This window comes from Sapajus apella, unplaced genomic scaffold (assembly GCF_009761245.1).
Source record: "Sapajus apella isolate SASKATOON/1434 unplaced genomic scaffold, GSC_monkey_1.0 scaffold4, whole genome shotgun sequence".
NCBI classification, from domain to species: Eukaryota; Metazoa; Chordata; class Mammalia; order Primates; family Cebidae; genus Sapajus; species Sapajus apella.
Window position 1 is genome coordinate 16,775,922 of NW_022436944.1, and position 27,377 is coordinate 16,803,298.

General features: G+C 39.2%; 2 protein-coding genes across 8 annotated transcripts in view; one reads left to right on the forward strand and one right to left on the reverse strand.

Moving 5' to 3' along the window:
• MED12L (mediator complex subunit 12L) overlaps positions 1-27,377 on the reverse strand; it is a 363,897-nt gene that overhangs the window by 119,364 nt on the left and 217,156 nt on the right. The window lies entirely within an intron of this gene.
• On the forward strand, positions 1,500-25,774 carry GPR87 (G protein-coupled receptor 87). Its single transcript, XM_032263132.1, has 3 exons — positions 1,500-1,867; positions 19,249-19,380; positions 24,666-25,774. Exons 2-3 carry the CDS (start codon positions 19,347-19,349, stop codon positions 25,706-25,708), a joined length of 1,077 nt encoding a protein of 358 aa, XP_032119023.1. The 5' UTR covers positions 1,500-1,867; positions 19,249-19,346; the 3' UTR covers positions 25,709-25,774.

The following is a 27,377-nucleotide window of genomic DNA, read 5'->3' on the forward strand; positions in this document are numbered from 1 at the left end:
AAAAAAAAAAAAAAAAAAAAAAAAAGAAAGAAAGAAAAAGAAAAGAAACTGGATTCAATGCTAAAAGTGAAATCCATGGGGAAGTACAAATAGCACAGAAAGAGTCAAACCTAAATGAAGGATTGTTTGTAAATCTGCAAATTCATATAAGATTGGGCCATTATTAAGTTGTATTCAAACACCTTCCCTGGGACTAGCTACTTATCCATAACACACTTAATCCACCCAAAGCAGAATAATTAAAAAAAAAAAAATTAAAATTGTGGTTATCTGTTTTTGTACGGTTAGGAAGCAGACAGGAAAAAATAATACAAAAAATATAATTTTGATACCCAATTCCTGATGTTTAAGTTAAACATACATTTGATTTAACTTAGAAAAAAATAATACAAGAAATATAATTCTGACATGCAACTCTTGATCTTTAAGTTAAACACCCATTTGTTTTTCTGTAAAAACACAAGGAAAACTAACTAGTATGTACATACTATTTCCTTAAGAAGGCATAAGTAAACACTAAGTATTACTATTATAGATTAACTAATTTCAAAAAAGTTTTCACCTTTGATTATTTTCATTTATCTTCATCCATGATAACAAGTTTTGATTCCATTTGATGAAATGTTATTTTTTAAAAATTTTAATGCTGCATTCAAGAAAATATCAGCATCTTTGAGATTCTCATCTGAAAGCATGAAAATTATTTACAAATAAGTAAAAGTGGATAGGTGCAGTGGCTTACGGCTGTAATCCCAACACTTTGAGAGGCCAAGGAGGGTGGATCATGAGGTCAGGAGTTCAAGACCAGCCTGGCTAACATAGTGAAACCCATCTCTACTAAAAATACAAAAAGGTAGCTGGGGATGGTGATGAGCACCTGTAATCCTAGCTACTCAGGAGGCTGAGGCAGGAGAATCGCTTGAACCTGGGAGGTGGAAGTTGCAGAGAGCCGGTATTATGACACTGCACGCCAGCCTAGGGGACAGTTTCAGACTCCATCTCAAAAAAAAAAAAAAAAAAAAAAAAAAAAAATTAACTGATTATATAAATTTGTCGTTGTTGGATGCTTTTTTAAAGCAATAAAACAAATTGTTTTATGTTAAAGGTCAGCATTCAAAGGAGTCAGTGAATCCAGTCCCTGAATAATTTAACATATTTTGAATACTCGTCATTGTATATGTCTATAGATTTCATTAGTTTCATGAATAAGACTACAGGTTTCCAGAGTTATCAATTACAATAATAAACATATTTTAATTGTAGTTTTTTAATAATATGTAGAATAATATTTTCAAAGAAATAAAGCATATTCTTATTCCTTTTAATCCACAATTTAATCGGCAAGAAAGCTGCCAATATATGTTTTCTAGATAGCAATAGGAAGCTGGGAAATAAACAAAAACAAAGACCTAAAAATTAGATCTGATGAGTTAGTAGGCCCCAACCTGAGACTTCATCCCCCACTCCTTAAGCAGACTTCTGGCCGTCTTAAGCTCCAACCGTCTGTGTTTCCTTCAGGTGAATCACCATCTGATTCCTGCACGTTCAGGAAATACTCTTCCCCAGTCAACAAATCTCACCTACTCTTAGTTGTGAGTCATTTACATTAGCAAGAGAGCAAGTTGTTCCAGTAGTTGCCGGGCAGGAGAATTTGAAAGGGTGCCCCATAGGACAATCTCTAAAGGGGTAGGGGAGATACCGACTTTGTCTGGTTGGGGAGAAAATGTTTAGTTTTTATGCTTTACCAGAAAATCCATTTCCCTGCCGACCTTAGTTTCAAAGCTTATTCTTAATTAGAGACAAGAAGCCTGTTTCAACTTGAAGACACCGTATGAGGTGAATGGACAGCCAGCCACCACAATGAAAGGTAAGCGAAAAATTTTTTATTTTGGACACAGCAATGATTAAAACTTTAATCATACTTCTACTTAACTCTGAGGTTTGAAGAAAAAGTAGAAATTAGTATGCTGACAATAAGATACAGGGCACCACTATGAGCCAGGAAGCTTCAACTGTTTCCAGCTCAGGCAGGCAGAAATATAAACTACATATCATGTCTTCAAAAGTAGAAACAATGTTTTGGCAATCACTTCTATTTAGTACTTTTTTTTTTTAAACCACATTTACTTATTAGATGAGTGAAAGCCAAAGTCTCTTATAATTGTTTCCTAGGACCCAACACTTAAATTTGTTTCATAATCGTTTATCTGAATTTAAAAAAAAAAAGATTTTTCTCTTTCCCAACTGCCTCATTTTGATTAAAAAAAAAAAAAAAAAAAAAAAAAACTCAGTCTTTTCATTGTACCACAAAGAACAGGGCAATCCTCATTCTGATCCCTGCAGACATCGTGTTGAAACATGTCAGGAAAGGCACGAAGAAAACTGCCCAGTGACTGACAAACAGGTTAGGAACAGCTTAGTTTTGTTCCACATTCAAACTGTTGGGGAAGTTTTCACTGCATTGAGGAAAACAAGAAGCAAGCATGGAGATCTTACTTCTTTTAAATTTTAATAAGGACTTTTAAAAGATAGATGAGCCTAAAAAGTAGAGTGACTTTTTGATTTCTGATTTTAAGATTTATGTGCTATAGAATTTTACATCACATTCTCAAGTTGAATCTGCTTTTATGTTAGCTATATTAACATTTTAACAAGAGTTTTCTTTCATAACTGTTCTCCAATTTACAAGCAATATGAAGAGCAACAAATCTGGTTCTATATATTTGTTATATTCATATTGGGGAAATACATATTGGGAGGAAGAAAAAGCCAGACACCCTGTTGATATTTATTATTTCAGCCAATTGAGATTAACTGTCTCCATGAAGTTAGTGATCAAAGAGGCATGTTCTCTTAGTCCTTCAGCAACATCTCGTCCTCAGACTCTTGTCTCTGACATCTATTTGAAAAGTGTTGCAGGTATGTGGGTTAAGTACAAGGGCCTAGAAGAGCAGATAGACGGATGAATTTCGTATTTAAGGATACAGCCTATAGAAAGAAAGCATCCAGCCAGTAAATCTTCACTATTTCATGAAGACACTGAGAAAATGCCCTAACCAGAGACAACATGTGAAGAGGTTTACTGCATTCAGACATGTGGGTGGGAAAAGGAAGACTAAGTTAAAAGGAATGTTCTTATTTAGAGCTGTGCTGTTTGTGCTCTTCAGAGTCTGCCTGCTTTTCTTCCTTAATATCTTGGCATTTGACTCCATTTAACAGTAACAACAACAAAAAAAAGGTATTTCATGCTTCTTTACTCTGAGAAAATGCCACAGAAAGTTTAGAGGAGACCACAATGGCTATTAGTTCTTTGTATGCTCCTAAAATAAGAAAAAACAGGAAAACCCATGAAAGTCCCTCAAAGTCCAATAAAGGGTAGGGTTGTGAAGACAGGACAGAAGTGAGGTGAAATCTAGGTAAAGTCACCTCCCTGGAAGCATCCCCCAGTCTCCAGGGTAGATGTTCTCTACACAGGTATGATGGAGTAGTTTGGGTTTAAAGTAGAAAGCCCAGGACTCACAAGAAAATGACCTGGGTTGAAGGGCTGATTGTACCAATATTATCAGTGTGACTTAGGCAAGTCTCTGAATTCCCCAGGAGCTCACTTCCCTCCCTCACAGGTAAAATGTGGGGATTAGATCAGATAGTCAGTAGAGGTCCCTTGCATCTCTAGATTCCCACGATCCAGGTGATATGCTGAGATGCTGGGGTTGGTAATCAAAGAACCTAAGGCTTGGACCAAGCACACAGGTATGCTTGAGAAGAAACAGGGTAGAGCCACAAACTACGTCTTTCCCAATTCTGTCCCTAGCCAGCTACATGATGTTAATCAAATTTCGACTTCTCTAGGTCTCAGATTCTTCCTCTGCAAGGTGGAGATGAATGTAGGAAGATCAATTTGCTCTTCCTACCTTGTTGGAAAGTTTTGCATTAATACAAATATTAATACAAAGGCCAGCTGCAGTTCTTATAACAGCCTAAAGCAAAGAGGCAAGAGTAAAAGCAAATGTGATGTGACCCTGCTGTTAAAAACTAGATGAGATGCACCACCCCTCACATCTTCTGCTTCAGGCCAGTGGTAAAAGACAGGTTCTATCTGACCTTACAAAGATTTCCAAACCCTCTACCTCCTTATATGGCAAACACAGGCAGAATAGAATATTTGTCCTCTATCCTATACATAATTAGCATATTTTGTTTCATTAACTTTCTTACTGGCCAAATATAAAAAAACATTACACTAAAATACATTTAAGGAAGAGCACTGATGAAGTTCCATTTAGTATAAGTCATGACATTAAGTCATTCATATCACTGGTTCTATAGTTTCTCTTAAACAGTAATTTCTTTTTTTTTTTTTTTTCTTTTTCTTTTTGAGACAGAATCTTGCTCTGTTGCCAGGCTGGAGTGCAGTGGCACAATCTTGGCTCACTGCAACCTCCGCCTCCTGGGCTCAAGCAATTCTTCCACCTCAGCCTCCCGAGTAGCTGGGACCACAGGCATGTGCCACCACATCCGGCTAATTTTTGTATTTTTAGTAGAGATGGGGTTTCACCATGTTGGCCAGGATGGTCTCGATCTCTTGACCTCGTGATCCACCCACCTCAGCCTCCCAAAGTGCTGGGATTACAGGCGTGAGCCACCGCGCCCGCCCTATAAAGTAATTTCTAATCATTTCCATCATTTTAAAAGAAGAGCAAAACTCCTTAAATGATCTTTTCTAACGTACAAGATAGGATCTAGGATCTGAATGGCACAAACTGTCCTTCTATTCTTAATACTAAAACAATAATAATTAGCATATGCTGATAGCTTAATATGTGACAAGATTACTGCATATTTTATCATACTTGTTTTTTAACTCAGAAAACCACATGGTAAAAATTACTATTATCCACTTTTACAGCTGAGCAAACTGAGGCTTGATGAGCATACCAGTAGGGAGGAGAGCTCTGACCTTGAACCACTGCCTATAGTCAACCATGCTCTATTTGCTGTTATCTCTTTTTATGGGTAGTTTCATATGTAAAATGATACAGATTTATTGTATATTTACCATACACTAGTACCATAGTACAGACTACAGCAGATAAATGACCATGTTGGGTGCAAGATCCCCTGCAATCAAGTTAGAGCTATTTTACTTGCTAGTTTTCCCAAAGGAGATATCAAGATGCTAATCAGCACAGAATACCACGTTTTTGTGCAGGCAGTAGCAGAGCGGTAGTTAGGAGTACAGCACTGAGATGAACTTATGTTCTGTTCAAATCCAGGCTCTGACCCTCATTAGAGGTGTTAACGAGGGCATGCTCTAGCACTGCAGCAACAGACGGCATGTATCGGCTCAAAGAACAAATGATATGTGCAAACAGCCCAAGTATACTGTATTCCAAGCATTCTCTCTAAGGCTCAGGTTTTTTTCATCTGAAAAATTAGAGTACTAATTCTTACTACTCACTCAAGCAACTGAGTTACTACTGAGTTATTACTACATGCCAAGTTTGAATAAAAGGTCTATGCTGTGGTAATTCTTCATTCAAAAGAATCTTATGAGGACTGTTTTATGGAAGAAGAAACAGGCTGGATAACTTGCCCAAGTAAGTGACAAATCTGTAATGTGAATCCAAAGTCCTTTTAATAAATTACAATATACACAGATAATTTAGAATACTCCTGGGCATAGAATAATACTAGCCAGCATTTGCTGAGTTCTTTTGCTGTTGTTGTACCTAACATGATAGACACTTAGACTTCTCAAGCTCCCAGAGAAGGGTTTTGCCCTGTAGCCTGAACAGGCTCCCAGGCTGAAGATACTCCTGGCTCTCGACCACCAGAGCAACTCTCTGGAGGACACAGAACACAGTGAGACTTTGTTTTCCAAGTCCTTGAGTTTAGAGAGTACACTTTACTGAATATATCAAGATTCGGAATGCCTCCAAAGCAGAGGCCAGTATACCAAAAGAGCAGCGGAAACAAAATGATCTGAGGTCCCTGCACTAAAGGAGCTTATGATCTAGTTGAAGAAAGAAAAATGTTAAGAGAATACTTGGACTGTTTGCACATATTAGAGTACTAAGCTCTGTGGCTCTCAGGCTGAGAATTGACAAGAGAGATCCAAAAAAAACAATGCATGAATATCTGTTGCCTCTAGATTGTAGCCAATTGAGGATTTGTTACACTCTTTTGCGGGGGGTGGATGACCTACCTGTCCAAACTTCTTCCTCCTCAGACCTGCTAGACCCAAAAATTATAAATGAAACTGAAAATAAATCACTGGGCCTTTTAAAACTTTTTAGATAAATTGGCTCCAAGACAAATTGGAAAAACTGAAAAATTAATTTTTGTTGTTGTTGTTTTGTTTTGAGATGGAGTCTCGCTCTGTCGCCCAGGCTGGAGTGCCTCCTGAGTAGCTGGGATTACAGGTGCGCGCCACCACGTTCAGCTAATTTTTGTATTTTTGGTAGAAATGAGGTTTCACCATGTTGATCAGGCTGGTCTCGAACTCCTGACTTTGTGATCCGCCCACCTCAGCCTCTCAAAGTGCTGGGATGACAGGCATGAGCCACCGCACACAGCCTAAATTTGTTTACTGGATATGTTTACATAGAAATTAGTGCTACATATAATGATGAGGTAGAGTGTGGCTCACAGTAATATGCAATTCTTAAATATCACAGCTACAATTGTATTCTAGTTGTCTCAACCAAGCATTTTAAAAACCTAAAAAATGAAAACTTTTAGAGGATAATGGCTTGCACTAGGTCAAATGGTATATGCTTATATTATGTATAGCAAAACAAATTAATAGAAGAGTAGTAAATGCCTGATTTTCAGCCATGCCTTACACAGGTCAACTGCCAATATCTAAAAGGTAACTACTACATCAATGTGTCAGCATAAGTCATAATGGCTGCTGGAAAAGTAAAACTATAATATCTGTTAAATATCAATATTCCCTTTACCCTAAAACATTTATGCTAATTTCATGTTGTAAACAACATTATATATATATATATATATATATATATATGTACATACACATACATACACACACACAGAGTTTTAAATGTATAATTTTAAAACCTATTCATTCTATGCCTAAAGCCAACAGTATAATACCTCAATTATTATCTCTATTTTTCATCTTAAGACCCAGAAATGCTAATATGTACCCAATCCTTCACAAAGTCATGCTGGATCATAGCATGGTCTGTTTATATCCAGTTTACAGCCCATATGAAATTGCAAATAAGACAGGCACTAAATAATTGGCCAGTGTGGAACTCAGTTTGTGTGCTCAAAATTGTAGGCACCTGAAGTATAAATGCCATGGTACACTACTTCTTGTCTGATGGCTTTCCCATGCTAGAATATGCTCTCAGTGACGTAACTGTCTCACAGCCAGGGTGGCACAGCCAAACATCTCTACCCCTTAATGTTTTTCCACACCCGGGCTCCTATCTGCAGATGGTACATTTCCCATGCTGCTTCCCTTTCCTCTTCTGTCAATCAGAACCCGATTAACTTCATGCCAACTAAGCTCTCCTTCCAATGTATTCATATAATTATTTTATTTATTTATAATCTTCCTGGTTCCAACAACAACAACAAAAACGAAGTATTTTACATGAAGTTAATTCAAATGAACTTTAAATTTAAACAAATGAGGCTTGGGAATAAGAATGGTGGGAAATCAAAAACCATATGAGAAATTAGTTCACCAAATGCATTCATCCCTATCTGATACTGTTGGGCCTTAAGGTGGATCTAAACTCCAGCAGGGAAACAAGAAAGCATAATGATTTCGTGTTGATAAATTCACAGCTGGCCAACAGGAACACCATTCTTAATATGTAGACTAGAAAATCTCCCATGAATCTTAACATAAAAAACCAATGTAGTATTGAACACCCAAAGAGTAGGCACAGTGAAAAGGGCTGAATGCTTGAATACACCAATTCAAAGCTCAATCCAGGCAAAGCCATTTTACAGGGGCAGGATGAGACAACATAATGGGGTCCAGGCATGTGGCTCGCTTTAAATATTTTCATCTTACTGCTGTTTCTTCATAATTGTTCTAAGGAAACCTTTCTGCTTCCTTCTCCCAGTGTACTTTATTCTAATTATGAAAATTTCACAAGTGTTAGACATACTAGCCGTCTTTTATTAGCATACTGGTATTGTTGTTTCTCTTATACCTGGCTCACTTTCCTCACTGACACAACCTATCGGGCTGCTGCTGCCATGTGAATTTGCAGCCCTCCACTTTAGCTTCCTCGACGTTACAGTCAGCAGGCCCAGCGTTTGATTAGCTGGTTTGATCAGACCTTCTTCCTGGTCTTCAGCCATGCCTTACACAGGTCAACTGCCAATTCTTACTCTTGTCTCCACCCTCCCTGGGTTGTACCCTTTCACTTCAGAAGGCAGAAAACAAAATATTTTTTAAAAATTAAAAAAAAAAAAATGACATATGGCTGCCAAAATGAAATTAGGTCAGAGAGGGGGCCAAATTCCATCACAGCCAAATAGTAAATCAAAGGTATTTTTGAACTCTGACTCTGTGCCTGCAGGTACTCTGCTAGACCCTGAAGATAAAAGGATGTAAGGACACTCTGGCAGTCAAGCAAACAACAAAAACAGAATACAACAGCTAGAGGTATGGGAAGCCATAAGGTTGAGGAGCACTTACGTGGCACATGGGGATAACATGGAAGGCTTTGAGAAGAGGAGGCAGACAAATTAGACCTGAAGGTGGTATAGGCAGCTTAGTAGCCAAGAGGGAGATTTCCAGGATAAAATACATGCAAGGTAAGAAGGGCCTGGGGCAAGAGCATGGGAGCTACAAAGTGGACAGGTATACAGGTCAGGTCAGGAGGTCCTCATCACCTGCAAAGGAGCCTGAGTTGTATCCTGTACAAGACAGTAAGCCAGTGAGGACTGCGACAGAGAAGGACATCAAGCAAAGATATGCAAACAGCAGGAAAATGCATATGGGAAATCTTAATACAAATATATAGGTTACTATTTCTCCTAGTGGGGAAGTTATCACCTTTATAAATCAAGCCAGAGAAAATTACTTTAATTCAAATATTCCTATTAGTTTAAGAGGCATTGTTTAAAAAAAAATGATTCATGCCAGAAGTTGTTAAATTCACTGAAGTAGGAATTACTTCAAAGAACTTTATATGTGGGTGTGTATTTCATGAAATGAGTTATATGCGATCCCAGATCCTTTTACTACATATGGGTGAGGGTGGGTTATTTGTATTCATGAGAAGAGAACAACGAGAGCGTGCATTTGATGCTGATTAAAAAATGTGAAATATCCACTCATGTTAAAGACTTCACTTGAGAATTTTACAATTGTCAGTGAAGACAAGTGATGAAACGGAAAGAAAAATGCTCTCTTAGGTAACTGTCTGAATCCATTAACTTAAATAGCATTAAGGTTTGGTTAAGCTGTGATTGGAAGAATTACGGTAGCTAACCTGACAACAGTTCTACTGGGAGAAGCCTGGAGAACACCTGCCACCACATTCCACAGCTCAGAAAACTATAATGATGGCCGTATTAAAATATCAAGGCGACACCACCACCACTGCCATGAAGAATAATTATAACTCTTAAGTATAATGCTTAAGCCACAAGGTGCTATTCCAAAACAAGAAACAGCATCTACACGAACTTGTGAAAAGTATTCTGCATCTTTTAATAGGCTAGTAAATGGTAATCAAACAACTAGAGACTTTACCTGGAGTCTTGAATTCTAAGAATATTTTTAAGGGGCAGAAGTCACTTGAAATGTATTTAGTTTAGAACATATTCATTTAAAACCACTATGCTGGCTACTGGGACGGTAGTCCCTAACCAGACCAGCCTCTTACATAAATGATCCAGAAGTTACCTATGTGGAAATTATACTTTGCTTAAACAGAAAATAAAAATACATGTTTCAGCTCAGTAAGTTGTAAAATTTGAGCAAAATTCTTATTACGCACAATAACCACATAGTAATGTGATACAGATCTCCTGATCTGACTCACAATAGCCACATAGTAATGTGAGTAGGAATTTTACTCAAATTTTATGATTTACTGAGTTAAAACACATTTTTATTTGCTGTTTAAGAAAAGCATTTACTGTTTAAGCAAAGTATATTTGCCATGAATTACACCTTTATATCACTATTGCACTTACAATACAAAATTGACTTAGCATATGTTCTCTTACCAGATTAACACAACACTCTTGGAAAGTAAGTCAAGTATTTATTATTCTCCCTGTTTCATACACAAGGAGGCTCAAGCTCTGTGAGATATAATGCTTTACTCCAGGTCACAGGGCCAAAGATATTGTGAGTCAAAAACTTAACAGGGCGCAGTGGCTCACACCTGTAATCCCAGCACTTTGAGAGGCCAAGGTGAGCAGATCACGAGGTCAGGAGATCGAGACCATCATGGCTAACACAGTGAAACCCCATCTCCACTAAAAATACAAAAAATTAGCTGGGTAGCATGTGCCTGTAGTCCCAGCTACCTGGGAGGCTGAGGCAGCAGAATCGTTTGAACACTGGAGGTGGAGGTTGTAGTAGGCCAAGATTGCACCACCGCACTCCAGCCTGAGAGACAGGATGAGACTCCGTCTCCCAAAACAACAACAACAAAAAAAATTTAACACCTGCCTACTGAATCCAGGTCTAGGATACTTTGCACTGGTTAGGGAATCTCAGTCTAGAACACTTTCTACCAGAGAAGCTACTTCTGACACTCCACTAGGTCAGCAAAGCAACACCACAGAGGCAGCCTGTTCTGGGGTAATAAAACCTAGAGCTCATTTCCTGGCTTTGCCTCTCACCATCTGTGTACTATTGGGCAGGCTGTTTTATCTTGCTCAGTTCCCTCACTTGCCCAGAGAGAATAGTCAAGTTTGAGGTTAAGGTTATAAAGAACCATTAGACACAAACCTTGTCTTTAGGGAGTTTACAATAACTTTACAACTTAAGGAGTTTACATCAACCCCTCATCCCCTCTAAATACACACACACACACACACACACACACACACACACACACACACACACAGAGTGAGTTACCTGAGGTCACCTGAAAAAAATGTCTATATTGTTAACCAAAATAGTCCTAATTGTAAGCTACATGTATCAAGCAAAACTATGAGAAGAGAACATCAGTGTAGTACCTGAAAAACCTGAATGAAGGGTTGCTGTGCTTTGCATTCCAGCACCTTTGGAAGACTAGCTCTATGCATGCATTTATGAAATGTACTATGAATAAAGTGACCTAATTCCATTGCAAAAAAAGGTAACTCATAACCAGTGAGGTAACCTGCCTCTTTCCCCAGGCCTTTGGCAGAGCTATAATCTTAGCATGAAAAATATACATAAATTTACAAACACACATACATATAAAGTCAGGTTTAAACTCAGAAAGATTCTTAGACAATAGGTGATACCAAAATAGAAGATACCCTGTATCTTTCAACAGAAACTTTCTATCAGGTGGCTTCTGTGACGATTATATCTTCAGCACAAAAATGCAGGAACTTATATATCTCTATATAATCCATCAGTTCAGTATAGCTTTTCAGAAGTAAAGTGACAAAACAAACCTTCATATCTCAAATTCTTACAATTTCAGATGTGAGCTTTCAGAGGGAAAACTGGAGAGTAGAGGACAATAGGAAAGGTATTGATATTACAACTCTGTCATTTCCGAGCCACCATTTCCCAAACACTAAGTAAAAACAATTCATTATGAGCAACTGCATGTAGGGAGCCAGCATTTAACTGGCATTTATCTTTCAAGATCCTGATCAGAGGGCAATAACAAGAGGGATGAAGCCCAGGGAGAGTTAAAGCATTGCTATGGCATGGCAGGGCACACCGCCGGCTCTGCCTGCGGAGGGAGTTTCCCCTGGCGTAGTACAAATGACTCCCCACCCACACCGAGATCCAATCCAGTGAACTGTAACAGCAGGCTGGCTGTGTGTGGACCACAAGTCTGGGTGACCAAAGTAGCTGTTCAGTAGTCCTGGATGTTGTCCTCCCATAACCCTTCTAGGGAGAGAGAGCAAAGGTTTGGGCAACCAACACAACTGGGGTCAAGTCCCTACTCCACTAGTGGGAAGCTTTTCTTGACACCAGAAATCTGTTTTTCCCCATCAAAAGCAGTTTTATCAGACAATCAGTAGGGTTTTCACTTAAAGGCCCCAGTAGAGAGGTGGCACAGAGAAAAGCTCAACTATGACAATTCATTCTTAGGGGTGAATTAAACAACATGACCTCCTGTCACTACTTTTTCTGGGTTGCTCAGAGGTATAAGAAAAAACATTTGAAAAGAAAGGCTAAGTGATGGCCAGTAATACAAGAAAAATCAGGCATTTGCAGGGAGGAGAGACAGAAGAGAAAAATATATTTATAATCAAAGTAGAACAATTGGGGATCTATGGAGGTTAAGTATAGCCATGTAAGACTAAATGATAAGCAGAATCAGGGTTGCAAAATCAAGTGGCTGTGGGACCCAGTAGGTAATGCTCCCTAAAAAGGCAGCCCAGGGATGTCAAGGAGAATGCTGTGAGCCGGAGAACTGGAGAGAGCTCACTTCCCCAATAGGACGGGGCAACTCATACTGCTGGACTATTCATGCTGGATGTTGGCCCATCTTTTCATCTTTCAAGACGGGATCCAAATCTGGATTTTTATGTGACATTTCCTGATGTTGTCAACATTGTTCAGGCCAAATAAAACTAGACCTTTAGTTTGGAAGATTAGCAGTTCCTTCACAAGCTTGATGGGGAAAACAAACTCCTACCTCTGCCCAATACTGCCCTCCTCCCACTTCCTGTCCTCTAAAATAAACCCCCAGAATCATTCTTCATTTTTATTCCACAGGAGTGTAATAGACAGAACTGCAATTTCAGTTTCTACTGGATTCTATATGAATCCCAGCTCTACCCATTACTCACGATGTGAGTCAGGGCAAGTTAATTAAACTGTCTGAATCTTCTATCTTCCTACCCAGGGGAGGGGAGTGGGTGGAAATATATCTAGGTCCTAGGGTTGCTCTGAAGATCGCTTGAGATATCAACCACTAAGTTTAGGGTCTAAAAGCAAGGAGAAATTGAGAACATGTTAATCCTTTTCCACCACCCTCATTTTAAAAGAATAGCTTACAACCAACAACAAAGAAACACGGTTAGTAAAATAGCCAAAGGACAGTATCAATGGGTGGCTGGAAAAAAAACAGATCTCTAAGTAGCGATACCATCTAACCTCAGGAATGCCTGTGAAACCTGGGCCTACCACAAACATCACATTCTTGAGTGGTTTCATCAGCTCTCAGCTGAAGAAGCAGTAGGTGGCAGGGTAGGATTCCCACCCAGGATCCAGGTCCTGGAACAGAGCCCTTTACTACCGCTGAAGCAATCTTCCTTGCAACACCCTGCAAGTGCTGGGACATGCAGACAATTCAGAGCCACTGCCGTAAAAGCACACAGGGAGCCCGGAAGCTGAGGCACTCATTGTTCAGAAAGACAGCAGGCGGGTGAGGTTCTGAGACAACTTAAAGGAAAGGCAAGCTCTTACAGCAAAAGTATCAGTCAAATGACTCCTGAGAGGTCAGCTGAGGCCACCAGCCACACAGCCATCTCAGCGTAAATAAGGTGCAAGCATTCACCCTGATCAACCCCCTTGTCCAACCTACGAAGCACTAAATAAATTCAACTGTGTACCTATGATATACAGTGGGGACTGAAACGACTTCAGCCCCACCCTGTTGCAAGTACACGGGCTGCTTTGTAAATGTTAATCATTGTACCTCACAGTCATCCTATAATGGACGAGTTACCATACCCATTTTACATATGCAGAAATGGAGGATTAGAAGCTAAAAGGAACAGAGCTAGGGTTGTAATCCAGAGAATCAGAGAGCCAAATCCTCGCTCTTTGCACTCCACCATGGTGCCGCCATACTCAAGTACAGGTCAAGGCAGGATTTTTTTTTTTTTTTAAACCAAGCTGGGAAAATTTTTCAATGCCAGACATTAAATGATATGCTTAAGAAAACCCCCCATCAAACCTTTATATACCTGTATCTTTACCTCCCACCTTCTCTGTCTCCTTCCTGTCACAGGCATTTTCTTTTTTTGAAAGGGTTGTCTGAGATTGCTGCCTCCACTTCCTCACCTTACAGTTGTTACTAAACCTCTGTCATTAGGCTTCTCACCTCAAAACACCCCAGGCCCCCCAGCACATGGAGCACTGGCAAAGATGAACAATAGCCTTTTTGTTGCTGAGTCCCATCCAATGGCACTTTGCTGTCCTATGTCACTTGACTTCCCCCACAGGATAAAACTAGTCACAATTCCTCATTTCTCAAACTCTCTTTTTGGTTCACATGACATTTTTCTTTTTCAGTAATCCTCCCAACTCTCTGGCCTTTCCTTTAGGTACTCCCCGCACCCTAAGACTGCGGCATTAAAAAGTCTACATTAGCTCTCTGCTATTCCCACTCCACCGTGTACTTTTAGTTTTCTATTTGTTTACGGGGACAGTCTCATTCTGTCATCCAGGCTGGAGTGCAACAGCGCCATCTCGGCTCACTGCAACCTCCGCCTCCTGGGTTCAAGGGATTCTCCTACCTCAGCCTGCCAAGTAGCTGGGATTACAGACTCATGCTATGTCACCCAGCTAATTTTTCTATTTTTAGTAAAGATGGGGTTTCACCATGTTGGCCAGGCTGGTCTCAAACTCCTAACCTCAGGTAATCTGCCCACCATGGCATCCCAAAGTGCTGAGATTACAGGCGTGAGCCACCATGCATGGCCAACTGTGCAGTTTCATCTTGGACAATCTCATCCATTCCCACAGCTTCTTCTATCACTGATTTTCTGTTGGCCTTAGATTGACATCACCAGCCAGGAGCGCCTCTCCAGGCTCCAGACCTGTCTCTTTAATCATCCAGTAGACATCTCCACATGCATCATGAAACCAACTAATCCAAAACTAAACTCCACCCATCCCAATACATGCTTGTCCTTTCATAGGTCCTGCATCAGTGAAAGAGACTAAAATCTATACCTGGGAGGCCTCCAACACTCTTGTAACCCTTTTCACCAGCATCATTCAGCCACAAATTCTTTAAGATGCTTCACATTTGTCGTATTTCTCCATCTCTACATACCATCACCAGTTCCCTAGTAGATTATTATACCTTATCTTTGGCTACACTCAGCATTTCCATGTGTTCCTTTCTGATTAGACCTTGGGCAAGCCTGCCACAACTTGGGCATCATAGTTGCCATGGAACCTCTCTAATCCTTGCTTCTCCTCAGTTTGGGTACACCTCTGTGCCTTCACAGCATCCCAAACCTCCCATTCAATATTGAAATGGTCTGTTTACTTCTGGATTCTAACTAGACTTTCAACTTGAGGACAGAAATGTACCTTTCTCATCTTTATAAATCCCAGGGCCTGAAATACGAGCAGACTCTTAGTAAATGATGTTATGAAAGAGATCAGGTTATGGCTGGGGAAGAAGTAGAGATTTCCCAGGTAGGGAGACAAGGGAGAAAGGAGGCCATTCACGGGGCAGGAACAGGTATGAAATAAAGCAGAGAACTAAACTCAGGCATATTGCTGAGAGTCTGCAGTTTGGTTAAACCAGAGAGTTCCAATAAGAGGAACATGATCTTGAATTTAATTTAGGCCAAGGTTAATGGAAATAACAGCAGAAACCAGCATTTATAAAGCACTTAATTTATAAAAGTATATTCAATTTAACCACAAGAAGGAGGGATGCTAGATGCCAGAAAGTAAGTATTGTTGTTCCCACGACTCAAAAGATTATGGGGCAAGCAGATATCTCCAACGTCTGTTGTGAGCTCTTAGTTACCAGAATCTACCATGTTCTGACTTCCACATTTCATCATCTTTAACAGTACAAAAATAACTCCTTATCTTTAGTTAGTAATTATAATTCAAGAATTGCCTACCATACAGTAACACAGGATTAAGGAGCAAAAGAAAGACATGACTACATGGGTGATTTTAGCAAGATGAATCTGGCAACAAAAAGCAAAAGAGATTTATTTAAGAGTAATGAAGCAAGCAGCAGATTGACCAGAGGGGAAGAACAGTGGAGCACCTCTATCCAGAAGAGGACTGTTGGGTAGCAAGCAGGCAGAAGCAAAGGAGAGGTATAACATAAGAAATAGAAATATCAAAATAAGTAAGTGGCTAGCTACCTGAGAGGCAAGAAAGAGAGAAGCATCAAATAGAGTACTGAGCTTTTAAACTCTACTGACCAACAGATAAAGCAAATATTCATAGATAGAATAAAAGAAAAAGTTTCTTTTGAAAAAAGGAAAAACAGGTAAAGTTTAGATATGCTAAGTTTGACAACACAGACATACAACACACTCCAATGTCAACAGTAAGCTGGAGTTTAGGGAAAGTGAGAGAGAGACTATGGTGCCATCGCAGAGGTGAGGTCCATACATCGGTGTAGACACAGGTTCTCCAGAGAAAAAGAAACAGAAAAATGAGGGCTTGTGACCTGAATTTAGAGGGAGGACTTCATTTAGAGAAGGTAGTAAAGGAGATGAAAAAGGAAGAAACTCTTAGAAGCCAATAGAGGACAATAAAACATATTTCCCAAACCTAGATAATAAATTTGATTTTAGAAAACCTAAGGATCATGTCTGAATGAATTAAAATCCTAATTTTTCCATATAATTTCAACAGGAATTATTAAGAAAATGGGAATATGGATCACCCAAAAGCACAAATTATCAGCCACATCCAGTGTTTGTAGATTATGGATCCAATTCCAAAAGGGACTCATAAATGAATCCTATAAATCACTTACATAACAGTGACCCGCCACCTGCTTGAAAAGGTGGAACTTTTGCTAAATGTACTCTGCATTTCACTATCTTCTCAAAGGATTAGAGAATGTACTTTTTAGATACATTTTCCATGGGTTTTAAAACTCATCCTTTATTGGCAGTAGCCCGTTTTATTCCTTTTCCTTCATCTGTGCTCTTTAGTTATTAACTTTATTGAGACATAATGTATATGTAACATAGTTCTCATCCATTTCAAGTATACAATTATTTTATTTATACAATTATGCTTAGTAAATTTGAAGATTTGCATAACCATGACCACTATCCAGTTTTCATCACACCAGCAGGATCTCTCACACCCTCCACTCCACCCCCAAAGCCAGCAGACACTCATCTAGTTTCCGCCTCTACAGATTTGCCTGTTCTGGACATTTCACCTAAAGGCTATGTAATCTTTTGTGTCTGGCTTTTTCTCATGCAAAACATTTCTGAGGTTCATCTATACGATAGCTGTATTTCATTTCTTTTTATTGGGTACTATTCCATCCTATTCCTATACCACAGTTTACTCATCTGCTCTCCAGTTGGCACTTGGCTTCTTCCTCCTTTTAACTGTCATGAATAATGCTATTATAAACAATCGCATACAAGTCTTTGCATGGGCATATGTTTTCATTTCTCTTGGCTAGATACCTAGACGTAGAACTACCGGATCATATCATACATTTAGTTTTAACTTTTTAAGAAATTGCCAAACTTGTTCCAGAGTGGCTGTTTGAAATTCTTACCAGCAGTGTATGAGGGGTCCTATTTTTCTACACCCTCAGCAGCACTTGTTACTGTCTTTTTCAGACACAGCCATTCTGGTAGATGCCAGATGGTATGACACTGTGGTTCTCATTTGAATTTCCCTACTGACTAATGATGTTCAGTGTCTTTCCATGTGCTCTTGGTGAAATGTCTAGACAAATCTTTTGACCTTTTTTAATTGGGTTGTGTTCTTCTTATTAAGAAGTTGTAAAAGTTCTTTGCATATTCTAAATAGAAATCCTTTCTCAGAAATGTAACATGCAAACATTTTCTCCCAGTCTCTTCTATGCCCTCCTTATTGGCCAATTGTCTGCTCTCTCTCTCTTACTGCAACTGACAGTTGCAGTGAGTAAGGTATACATGAAGCCATCTGAAAAGGACAACCATACAACTTGGGAACAGAGAAACATAAAACTAAAAATGTGTTTATCAGGTAATTTCCTCGAAATGTTTTTTTTTGAGAAACTGGATTCAAACTTTTTAAGCTTACTGAAATCCAAAGATTATTATAAAGTCTAGAAAATTAAATGCTTCAGTCATTCTTCCCAGTAAGCTTTAATAAACAAAAAGAAAGCGGAGTTTTACGTCTTTGCCTTACATTAAAAATAAGGTAATGCTGGCACCCAAAAAGGAGGAACTCTAAGAACCTTAATCATTGCCTATGCTCCATTAACCAAAAAACACCTTCTAAATGCTGCTGTGTACCACATACTGAAGCTGTTCAAGGTGAGGTGTGGATAGACTGTCTAAACTCTTTTCAAAAGAGTAGATTTTGGGTGGAGAGAATCATTGAAAAATTCAAAACCATTTTTTCTATCTCCTACCAAATCAAGTACCTTAGCTACATGTGATATTTGCAAACAGAAGAGAAGGACACATACAGGAACATAAAAAGAAATAATAAGTGCCTCTCTACTTACTGTGTAACTCTTACGCATACTCCTGCCATCCATGTGCCCTTTCCCTGCTGTCTCAGCACATTTGCCGGGGCAAAAGTAACTGCTCACACCAGCCACAGGTTTGCTTTGTTCTTAGACAGAATGAGGTTATTTGGGGTCTCGTTAAGCAACATCAGTGATGGGACATGAAAGTTCCACATGGTTTTATTTCATGAGAAACAGCGTGACTTCCCCTAACAGTAAACTGTTCCATAAGCACATTTTACTTCAGCTGCACTTTCCAGAACAGTTCCCAGGATTTCTGTTTTCTATGGTCAATACTGGATGGAAGCCAGAGAACAGAGAACAGGCCCAGGTGCAGGGGAAGGGGTGGGGGAAATCACACTTGATAATATCCAACATCACAAGCACATAGGGTCTCAGCTAATCTTTATTAAGATGTGGTGAGGCATGTAAAGTTCAGAAAAGTTAAGGTATGTAGCCAGTCACCCACCAGACATAATTCCCAGAAGGGAATTATGAAAGAGGGCAACTCTTGTGTGGCCCAGGTGTTCATATGCAAAGGACACATGCTTTCTGCATCATGAAGCAATTTCTTTAACTGAAAAGACCAAAATGTTATATGTTCAAATTCCTTCCCAAATGATTTTCCCCCCATTTTTCTTTCTCTCTCTAGAAATCAAACCAGGAATAACCTATGCTGACCCCACACCTCAGTCATCCCCAAGTGTTTCCTGACACGCATCTTTGCTTACAGTGCATCACAACTGAAGAATGGGGCTCAACTGGACACTTGCAAAATTACCAAGTAAGCCATCAGAAGAGATGCAAAGAAAATCTTATTTTATCAATGAATATTACTTATACTGTGTGGCAACTTGGGGAGTTTAATGGTCAGAGAACCAATGAAGAAAATAAACCAGTATTTAGCTATGCATTTCCTTAGGTATAAAAGAGCAAACATGCAGGATGGCATTGCTGAGATAAATGCAGCTTGCTATCACTTCGTTTTAAACTTTGTTTCATCTAGACATCTCTAAAATGACAAGTAGGATTAAATTAATATTTGTAGAATATTTTTAAACACAAACTAAAATTACGTATTACTTTCCAGATTTAATAGTCTAAACCAAGGTTCACAAGGTTCCCCAAGAGGCCAGAGACAACATCTACCTAATCTAGTGGGTAACTATTTAGAAAATAATCATACCTAAATATAAAAAATTAGCCAGGTATGGTGGTGCATGTCTGTAGTCCCAGCTACTCAGGAGGCTGAGGCACAAGAATCGCTTGAACCCGGCAGGCATAAGTTTCAGTGAGACAAGATCGCACTACTGCACTCCAGCCTCGGTGACAGAGTAAGACTCCATATCAAAAAAAAAAAAAAAAAAAAAAAAGAAAATGATCATACCTAGGCAGCTGTGCCATGGTAGTGACACCCTATAATTTGAATGCCTTTTATTATTTCATTCCTACCTGGCAGGTAGAGCAATGACATATGTTGATACTTTCACATTTTGTGCCAAATGACACATCCTAGTGAGCAATGATGTCGCTTCACCAATGGCAAAAGTGGCAGATTCTTCCCCACTCTTTCCTCATTTACAGTGTGACTCTATTAACATAATAAATAATTAAGCTTTACATTATAGAATGAACACCTACTAAGTACGAGATACTGTACTCAAAGCAATGTTTACAACGCATTTATCTCTCAGAAGATCCAGCAAGATAACTATGAGTTCCATTTTACAGTTATTAACAGGCTAAACAAGCATTGTCAAATAGAACTTTTTGCATTAATAAAAATTCCCTACATCTGCACTGGCCAAACCAGTAGCCATATGTGGTTACTGGGAAATTTGAACATAGCTAGTATTACTGAGGAAATTAATTTTTTAAATTATGCTTAATTTAAATTTAAATTTTTAAAGCCACACGTGCTTTGTTCTATATCTGGCTACAAAGCCCAAGCCTTCCCCCAATACACACACTTACTCCTGCACACACACATACATGAACCTGTTCCCCCTGCAAAGACAGCCACAGTTCCCTTATGTCCCAAACATATACACAGATACACCCTCACACATGGCACAAAATAATTTACTCTGGGCCGGGCGCGGTGGCTCACGCCTGTAATCCCAGCACTTTGGGAGGCCAAGGCGGGTGGATCACGAGGTCAAGAGATCTAGACCATCCTGGTCAACACGGTGAAACCCCGTCTCTACTAAAAAAAAAAAAAAATACAAAAAAATAGCTGGGCATGGTGGTGCGTGCCTGTAATCCCAGCTACTCAGGAGGCTGAGGCAGGAGAATTGCCTGAACCCAGGAGGCGGAGGTTGCGGTGAGCCGAGATAGCGCCATTGCACTCCAGCCTGGGTAACAAGAGCAAAGCTCCGTCTCAAAAAAAAATAATAATAAATAAAAATAATTTACTATGGAACTAGTAAATTGAGTTATTATGTCACCTAATTTGTTAATTTAAAAGGAACTGGAGTGAGAGTGGGAGAGGATAACAAAGGAGATTTTACTCTCAATTATCACTGTGTCAAGCCCTGCACTACACAATCCAGGGAATACCACCCTAGTAAACAAGAAGGGATGGAGAAATCATGTTTGATAATATCCAACATTGCACGCACACATTGTGAGAAAATAGCCTTTACACTGCTTCCAATTTTTCTTAAATGAATCACCAAGCTACTATCAATTAAAGAGTTCCCTAACTTGGCAAAGTTCATTACTGGCAGGGAAGAACAACATGAAAAAAACTGCCTGGGTGAAGAAAGTCATTTACTTTTAGTGGTCAACGTTCCTGAGCAAAAACATCATATAGAGAAATGCTTCTGAGTACGCTTGTAAGTTTTAGAAATATTTGTGGCAATAATAGAGAAGAGAATAAATGATGGGCATAGCTGGCAAAAAAGAATATGATATAAACTTAATTCTAAAAAGCAAATTAATCACATGAAACTCTCAAAGTTAAATTTTGAGACTTCCAGAGCAACCAGTTGAGCAATGGCTCATCTGCTTCTTAGAAATCATTTTTTGTCTCTACTACTATATTGTTTCACTAAATAACCCATAACAGGCTTTAACCACTGATTTGTTTGAGCTGCGCTGCAAATGTGTAATTTGTGAATAAGGTAATAACCAGACCTAGGCCTTTATCATTGAATTAAGAAGTCCTATAGTCTCAAATGTTAATCCTATACATAAACTAAGGAGGCAAATACCATGAGGTTACACAGTCAAGAATTTCAACACTGGACTATCTCAAAGCCACAAAACAGTTCAATAACCACTGTGGAAAGAGACCAATCCTACTTGATCTTTCTAATTTACAAATACACATACACACACACACCCCTTTTTTGACATTCTGATTTGAGACTCTCATAATTGTTAGGCAAATCATTTTAATTTATAAAGCTTCATTTAATAAGAATGTGTGTTCATATAATTAAACTTTAAAATATTATGATATACTGAACCGATAGGCAATCCCTAAGCAACACTGTGGAGCAGGGGTTCTTGTACGCCACGACAGACATGCACAGCAGATCCCCAGGGAGCCAACACCAACAGTTGAAATATTCCATGCCATGTGTGCTGTAGTTCGTGAACTATTCATATTTGTATTTAAAATGATTTTGGAAAGCAATTCATAAGTCATTGTTACAAGGCACAGCCATCACTGCAGGATATGACATGGCTGCTCCTTTTCAGGCTGTGTTCCTCAGCTGGACTCTTTATTCTGATGTAAACTCACAAGTCCTCTCTCTATTTCCCTAAGGGTTCTATCCTAGGTTAGACAAAAGTGGCTGCTAATAGTTTAATTGGGTAAATTAATTCAAGCAGACATCTTAACTCAAAGCCACACATCTTAAGAAGCTCCTAATGTCACTGATACTGATTTGGATCTTATGATGCAAAAACAACCAAGACTATAACATACCATTAAATCAAAATAGGCTTGAATGATACTGTACAAGGAAATATTAGAAAAAGTGGCAGCAGTAATATAGATGGCTGCTGAATCAGGCATTTTAACCTGTAAAGCTTAGTAACACTATGGGTCTCATAACAGGCTAGTCCAGATATAAATTACTAGCCTGTGTAAGGATAGTTGGGCCAGGGAAACCAGTTTTTAAAAACACTCATAGCAAGGAATAAAAGGGAAAGAATTAGGAAGAGGACAAGGTTACTTAAGAAGAGCCTGCACTTAGATGTCAAGCAGCAATTCAGAAATCTGTTCATGGATTTTAATCATCAAAACTTTCCTGTTTCTCTCCTCAAAGAAGGGAACCAAAACAGACACTAAACTGCCTGTGTGCAGGGCAGGGAGGGCTTAAATTCATGGTGTTATCTCTATAACAAAACCATTCCAAAACATAGTTATAACTATAGTAAATATGAATTAGAGGGAAGTAAAAAATTCAGAAATGACCTTCCTTCTAAACTTACACCCAAAAAGTGAATTTATAAATTAATTCCATTAGTTCAGGTTCTCCAAAAATGATGATGATAAAATGTGCTTAAAGGGTCAAGAGATTTATTGGGGAAAATGGCTACCAAGGCAAATGGGGACAAGCAGAAGGCTGGCACAGCCTTCCAACCACTTGTGGGAGAAAGAAGGAAGAAAGGTTGAGTAGGAACAGTGCGGTTTGAAGAAAGCTCAAAGAAAAGGTTTGAAGACTGGTAAGTACTCCTCCGGCCAAAGTCTTTTGTCAGAGAAACCCCTCTCTTGCAAAAACAGGTATGTCCTGGTATCCCTGCCATGCTCAGTTATAGGCCAGGAGCAGTCCATGGGAAGCATGGCAGCCGCAGGCATCTGGTAGTGGATCCACAGCAGGAGCTGCCTGTCTGTCATGCTCCCCACAGTAGAGACATGAGAGGCTCATTTCCATGGCTGCCACATAAGTCAAATGCTTATAACCCATTTCACTGATTATATGATGCAGTGATATGGTAACTAAAAATTCTAAAAAAGGTTTAAAAATTCTTATAATAAATGCAATTGGTACAACCTAGCCTTGTAAACAAGAAAAATATGCCAGGATGCAATTACTTTTAACAAGTTGTCCTCCTTGGCAATAAACTGTAAAACTGCAAAATGTAGTACAAATGAGAAAACAAAATCAGCATTTCTCACTGGACCATATGAAAACACATTTGTGAATATTCTTGACTATACAAATGCATTTTAATCAAAAATTTACTAGATGATGTATAAATATTTATAATAATCAGCAGTAACTTCACACTAGCCTAAAACTTAAATTCTACTAAGGTGAAAACAAATTTCAGAGAATCAGCAAGTCAGATCTACACCTATCCAGGACTTACTTTGTTCACTTTAGAAGACAGATTTTCTTTTTATTTACAAAAATGCCACGGCATTTTCTTTCCATTCCTATCAATGGTCCCTAAAATATCTTAAAAGTGCTGTAAGAAAGTCATAGGCAAAAAATTCAAAATGACCCACTAGTTTTATACCTTCTTAATTCTCAATGATTAAACGGCTTAAAAATGATCCACTAGTTTTACACCTTCTTAATTCTTAATGATTAAACAGCTTAAGACCTATACCATATCACTGCATCATATAATCAGTGAAATGGGTTATGAGCATTTGATTGATGTGGCAGCCATGGTTGGAGGAGAAGATATATTCAAAGAAAGTGTCAAAGAATACACAGAAACACGTGCTGGCTATTTTATTTACTTGTTATAAAAAATTTCAATTTTCTGTCCACATTTTGTTGATTATATTTGTAATGATATCAAATGTGGAAGTATATGGATAATTTACAGTGGTATGTTTATTTTCAAAAGGCTGGCATAGGGAATCAGAAATGGGACTTTTTACTCAAGGGTCCTGATACAAGGGAGGCAGGGTAGTAAGAAGAGGTCACCAATTCTTTGGCCACTCAAAACATTAACAATGTGCTAACTTCGCTCTTTAAATCATTGATAACATCTTTAAGTTCACCTGAAACAACAAAAAGTTGGGTCTGTAAGGGAGCCTAGTGGCCTGTGGGCGCGCTTGCCAAGCACTGAAGTGCCATCTCCCCACTTCTCCTACAGATAACGAGCTGCACGGCCAAGAGAGTCACAATTCAGGCAACAGGAGCGATGGACCAGGAAAGAACACCACCCTTCACAATGAATTTGACACAATTGTCTTGCCGGTGCTTTATCTCATTATATTTGTGGCAAGCATCTTGCTGAACGGTTTAGCAGTATGGATCTTCTTCCACATTAGGAATAAAACCAGCTTCATATTCTATCTCAAAAACATAGTCGTTGCAGACCTCATAATGACGCTGACATTTCCATTTCGAATAGTCCACGATGCAGGATTTGGACCTTGGTACTTCAAGTTTATTCTCTGCAGATACACTTCAGTTTTGTTTTATGCAAACATGTATACTTCCATTGTGTTCCTTGGGCTGATAAGCATTGATCGCTATCTGAAGGTGGTCAAGCCATTTGGGGACTCTCGGATGTATAGCATAACCTTTACAAAGGTTTTATCTATTTGTGTTTGGGTGATCATGGCTGTTTTGTGTTTGCCAAACATCATCCTAACAAATAGTCAGCCAACAGAGGACAACATCCATGACTGCGTGAAACTTAAAAGTCCTTTGGGGGTCAAATGGCATAAGGCAGTCACCTATGTGAACAGCTGCTTGTTTGTGGCTGTGCTGGTGATTCTAATCGGATGTTACATAGCCATATCCAGGTATATCCACAAATCCAGCAGGCAATTCATAAGTCAGTCAAGCCGAAAGCGAAAACATAACCAGAGCATCAGGGTAGTTGTGGCTGTGTTTTTTACCTGCTTTCTACCATATCACTTGTGTAGAATTCCTTTTACTTTTAGTCACTTAGACAGGCTTTTAGATGAATCTGCACATAAAATCCTCTATTACTGCAAAGAAATGACACTTTTCTTGTCTGCGTGTAATGTGTGCCTGGATCCAATAATTTACTTTTTCATGTGTAGGTCATTTTCAAGAAGGTTGTTCAAAAAATCAAATATCAGAACCAGGAGTGAAAGCATCAGATCACTGCAAAGTGTCAGAAGATCGGAAGTTCGCATATATTATGATTATACTGATGTGTAGGCCTTCTATCGCTGGATGGAATCAGTATGTACAATGTGTAAATAAATGTTTCTTTTCATTATCCTTGTTTGAGCCCCTCAAAAATATGAATTCAAAGAACTAAAATGATATGAAATGGAGTCATAATTTGAAACTAAAGAAAGCATTAAGGCATGGCAAAAAGAGATAAACAGGAGGCAGTGCACAGCTGAATGAAAGGGCTAATGGCTGGAAGTCTGAAGGGCAGAGTGAAAGGGCTGAAAGAGCCACAGCAATGTCCCTGCACTGTGGCCATCCTCCAGGAAAAGGTGCTACTCTGAAGCCACTTTGGCAGAGAATAAAAAGTATAGAAAAGAGAATTCTATCTATCGTTGATGTTGAAGGATAGGGAAAGAAAATACTACTTTCAACACTGTTCATTTACTGCAAATATAACTTAGTAAACATCAGTTACTAAGCCTTCCATCTTTCCGTCTACGAACTAAGATCTTTGGCGATCATCCCCTCATTCTCTTGGTGGGTTTTTTTTTTTTTTTCCTTTACTCACCACTATAGAAATGAGGATGGATGCTCTGTGTGTGTGTGTGTGTGTGTGTGTGTGTGTGTAAGTGCTTCAGTTTTAGAACCCTCTGTGTCCAGGTCAGAGCCCACCTTCAGGGCTCCCAAAGCAAGTGGGAATGGGCTTTGGAAATGCTTCTGCCTCCTCTCCCTGCTTCATGCCTTACCCCCACTCCTGTGATGCTCCTGTGATACTACCTTTCATTCCTTTGGTAAGAGACTATCCTCCAGCAATGTAAATGCCTCCTCGGGGACACATTAACAGAGGAGGATTGAAGGCATGTTTGCTGACTAAAAAAAGATTATTATGGTTAACAGTCAAACATAACGTGAATAAACCGCAAAGTTCTAAGAAGCTCAAATACGCAAAAATGAGAGCACAAGAATAACAGCTCAACAATGACTATCATTGCGAAGTACAGGAAAAGGACTCAGGGACTACAAAGTATCTTACTCTCAGTGTCTAGTGTGTTACTCTAAGTCAATCAGGCTTGGTAGAGAGGTTAGTGGCAAAGGGGTTAAAAGGATTATCTGAGGACTTCTATCAAAATATCTGTCTCTCCATCAAGATTCCAACTCTATAAATGCAATGGATACCTAAGTGCATAAATTTATATATACCTCACTTCGTCACCTGCATAGCTATCCCTGCCCCCAACTGTGTGTCACTAGCTAGATTAAGATAGTTGTATTTTAGATCAGCTAATTAAGAAAAGACAGTTTGAAAGGCCAACTCCTTTTTCCACTTTCCCCAAAAAGCCATGGGTAAATTACAGCTTCCCTATATAAAAAGGAGGAGAGCAAGCCAGGCCCGCAGTGGCTCATGCCTGTAATCCCAGCACTTTGGGAGGCCAAGGTGGGTGGTTCACCTGAAGTCAGGAGCTGGACACCAGCCTGGCCAACATGGTGAAACCCTGTCTTTACTAAAATACAAAAATCAGCCGAGTGTGGTGGCACATGCCTGTAATCCCAGCTACTTAGAAGGCTGAGGTAGGAGAATCTCTTGAACCCGGGAGGTGGAGGTTGCAGTGAGCCGAGATTGCACCGCTGTACTCCAGCCTGGGCAAAAGAACAAAACTGCATTTAAAAAAAAAAAAAAAGGAGGAGCAATATTGTGGCTGGGAAAATACCT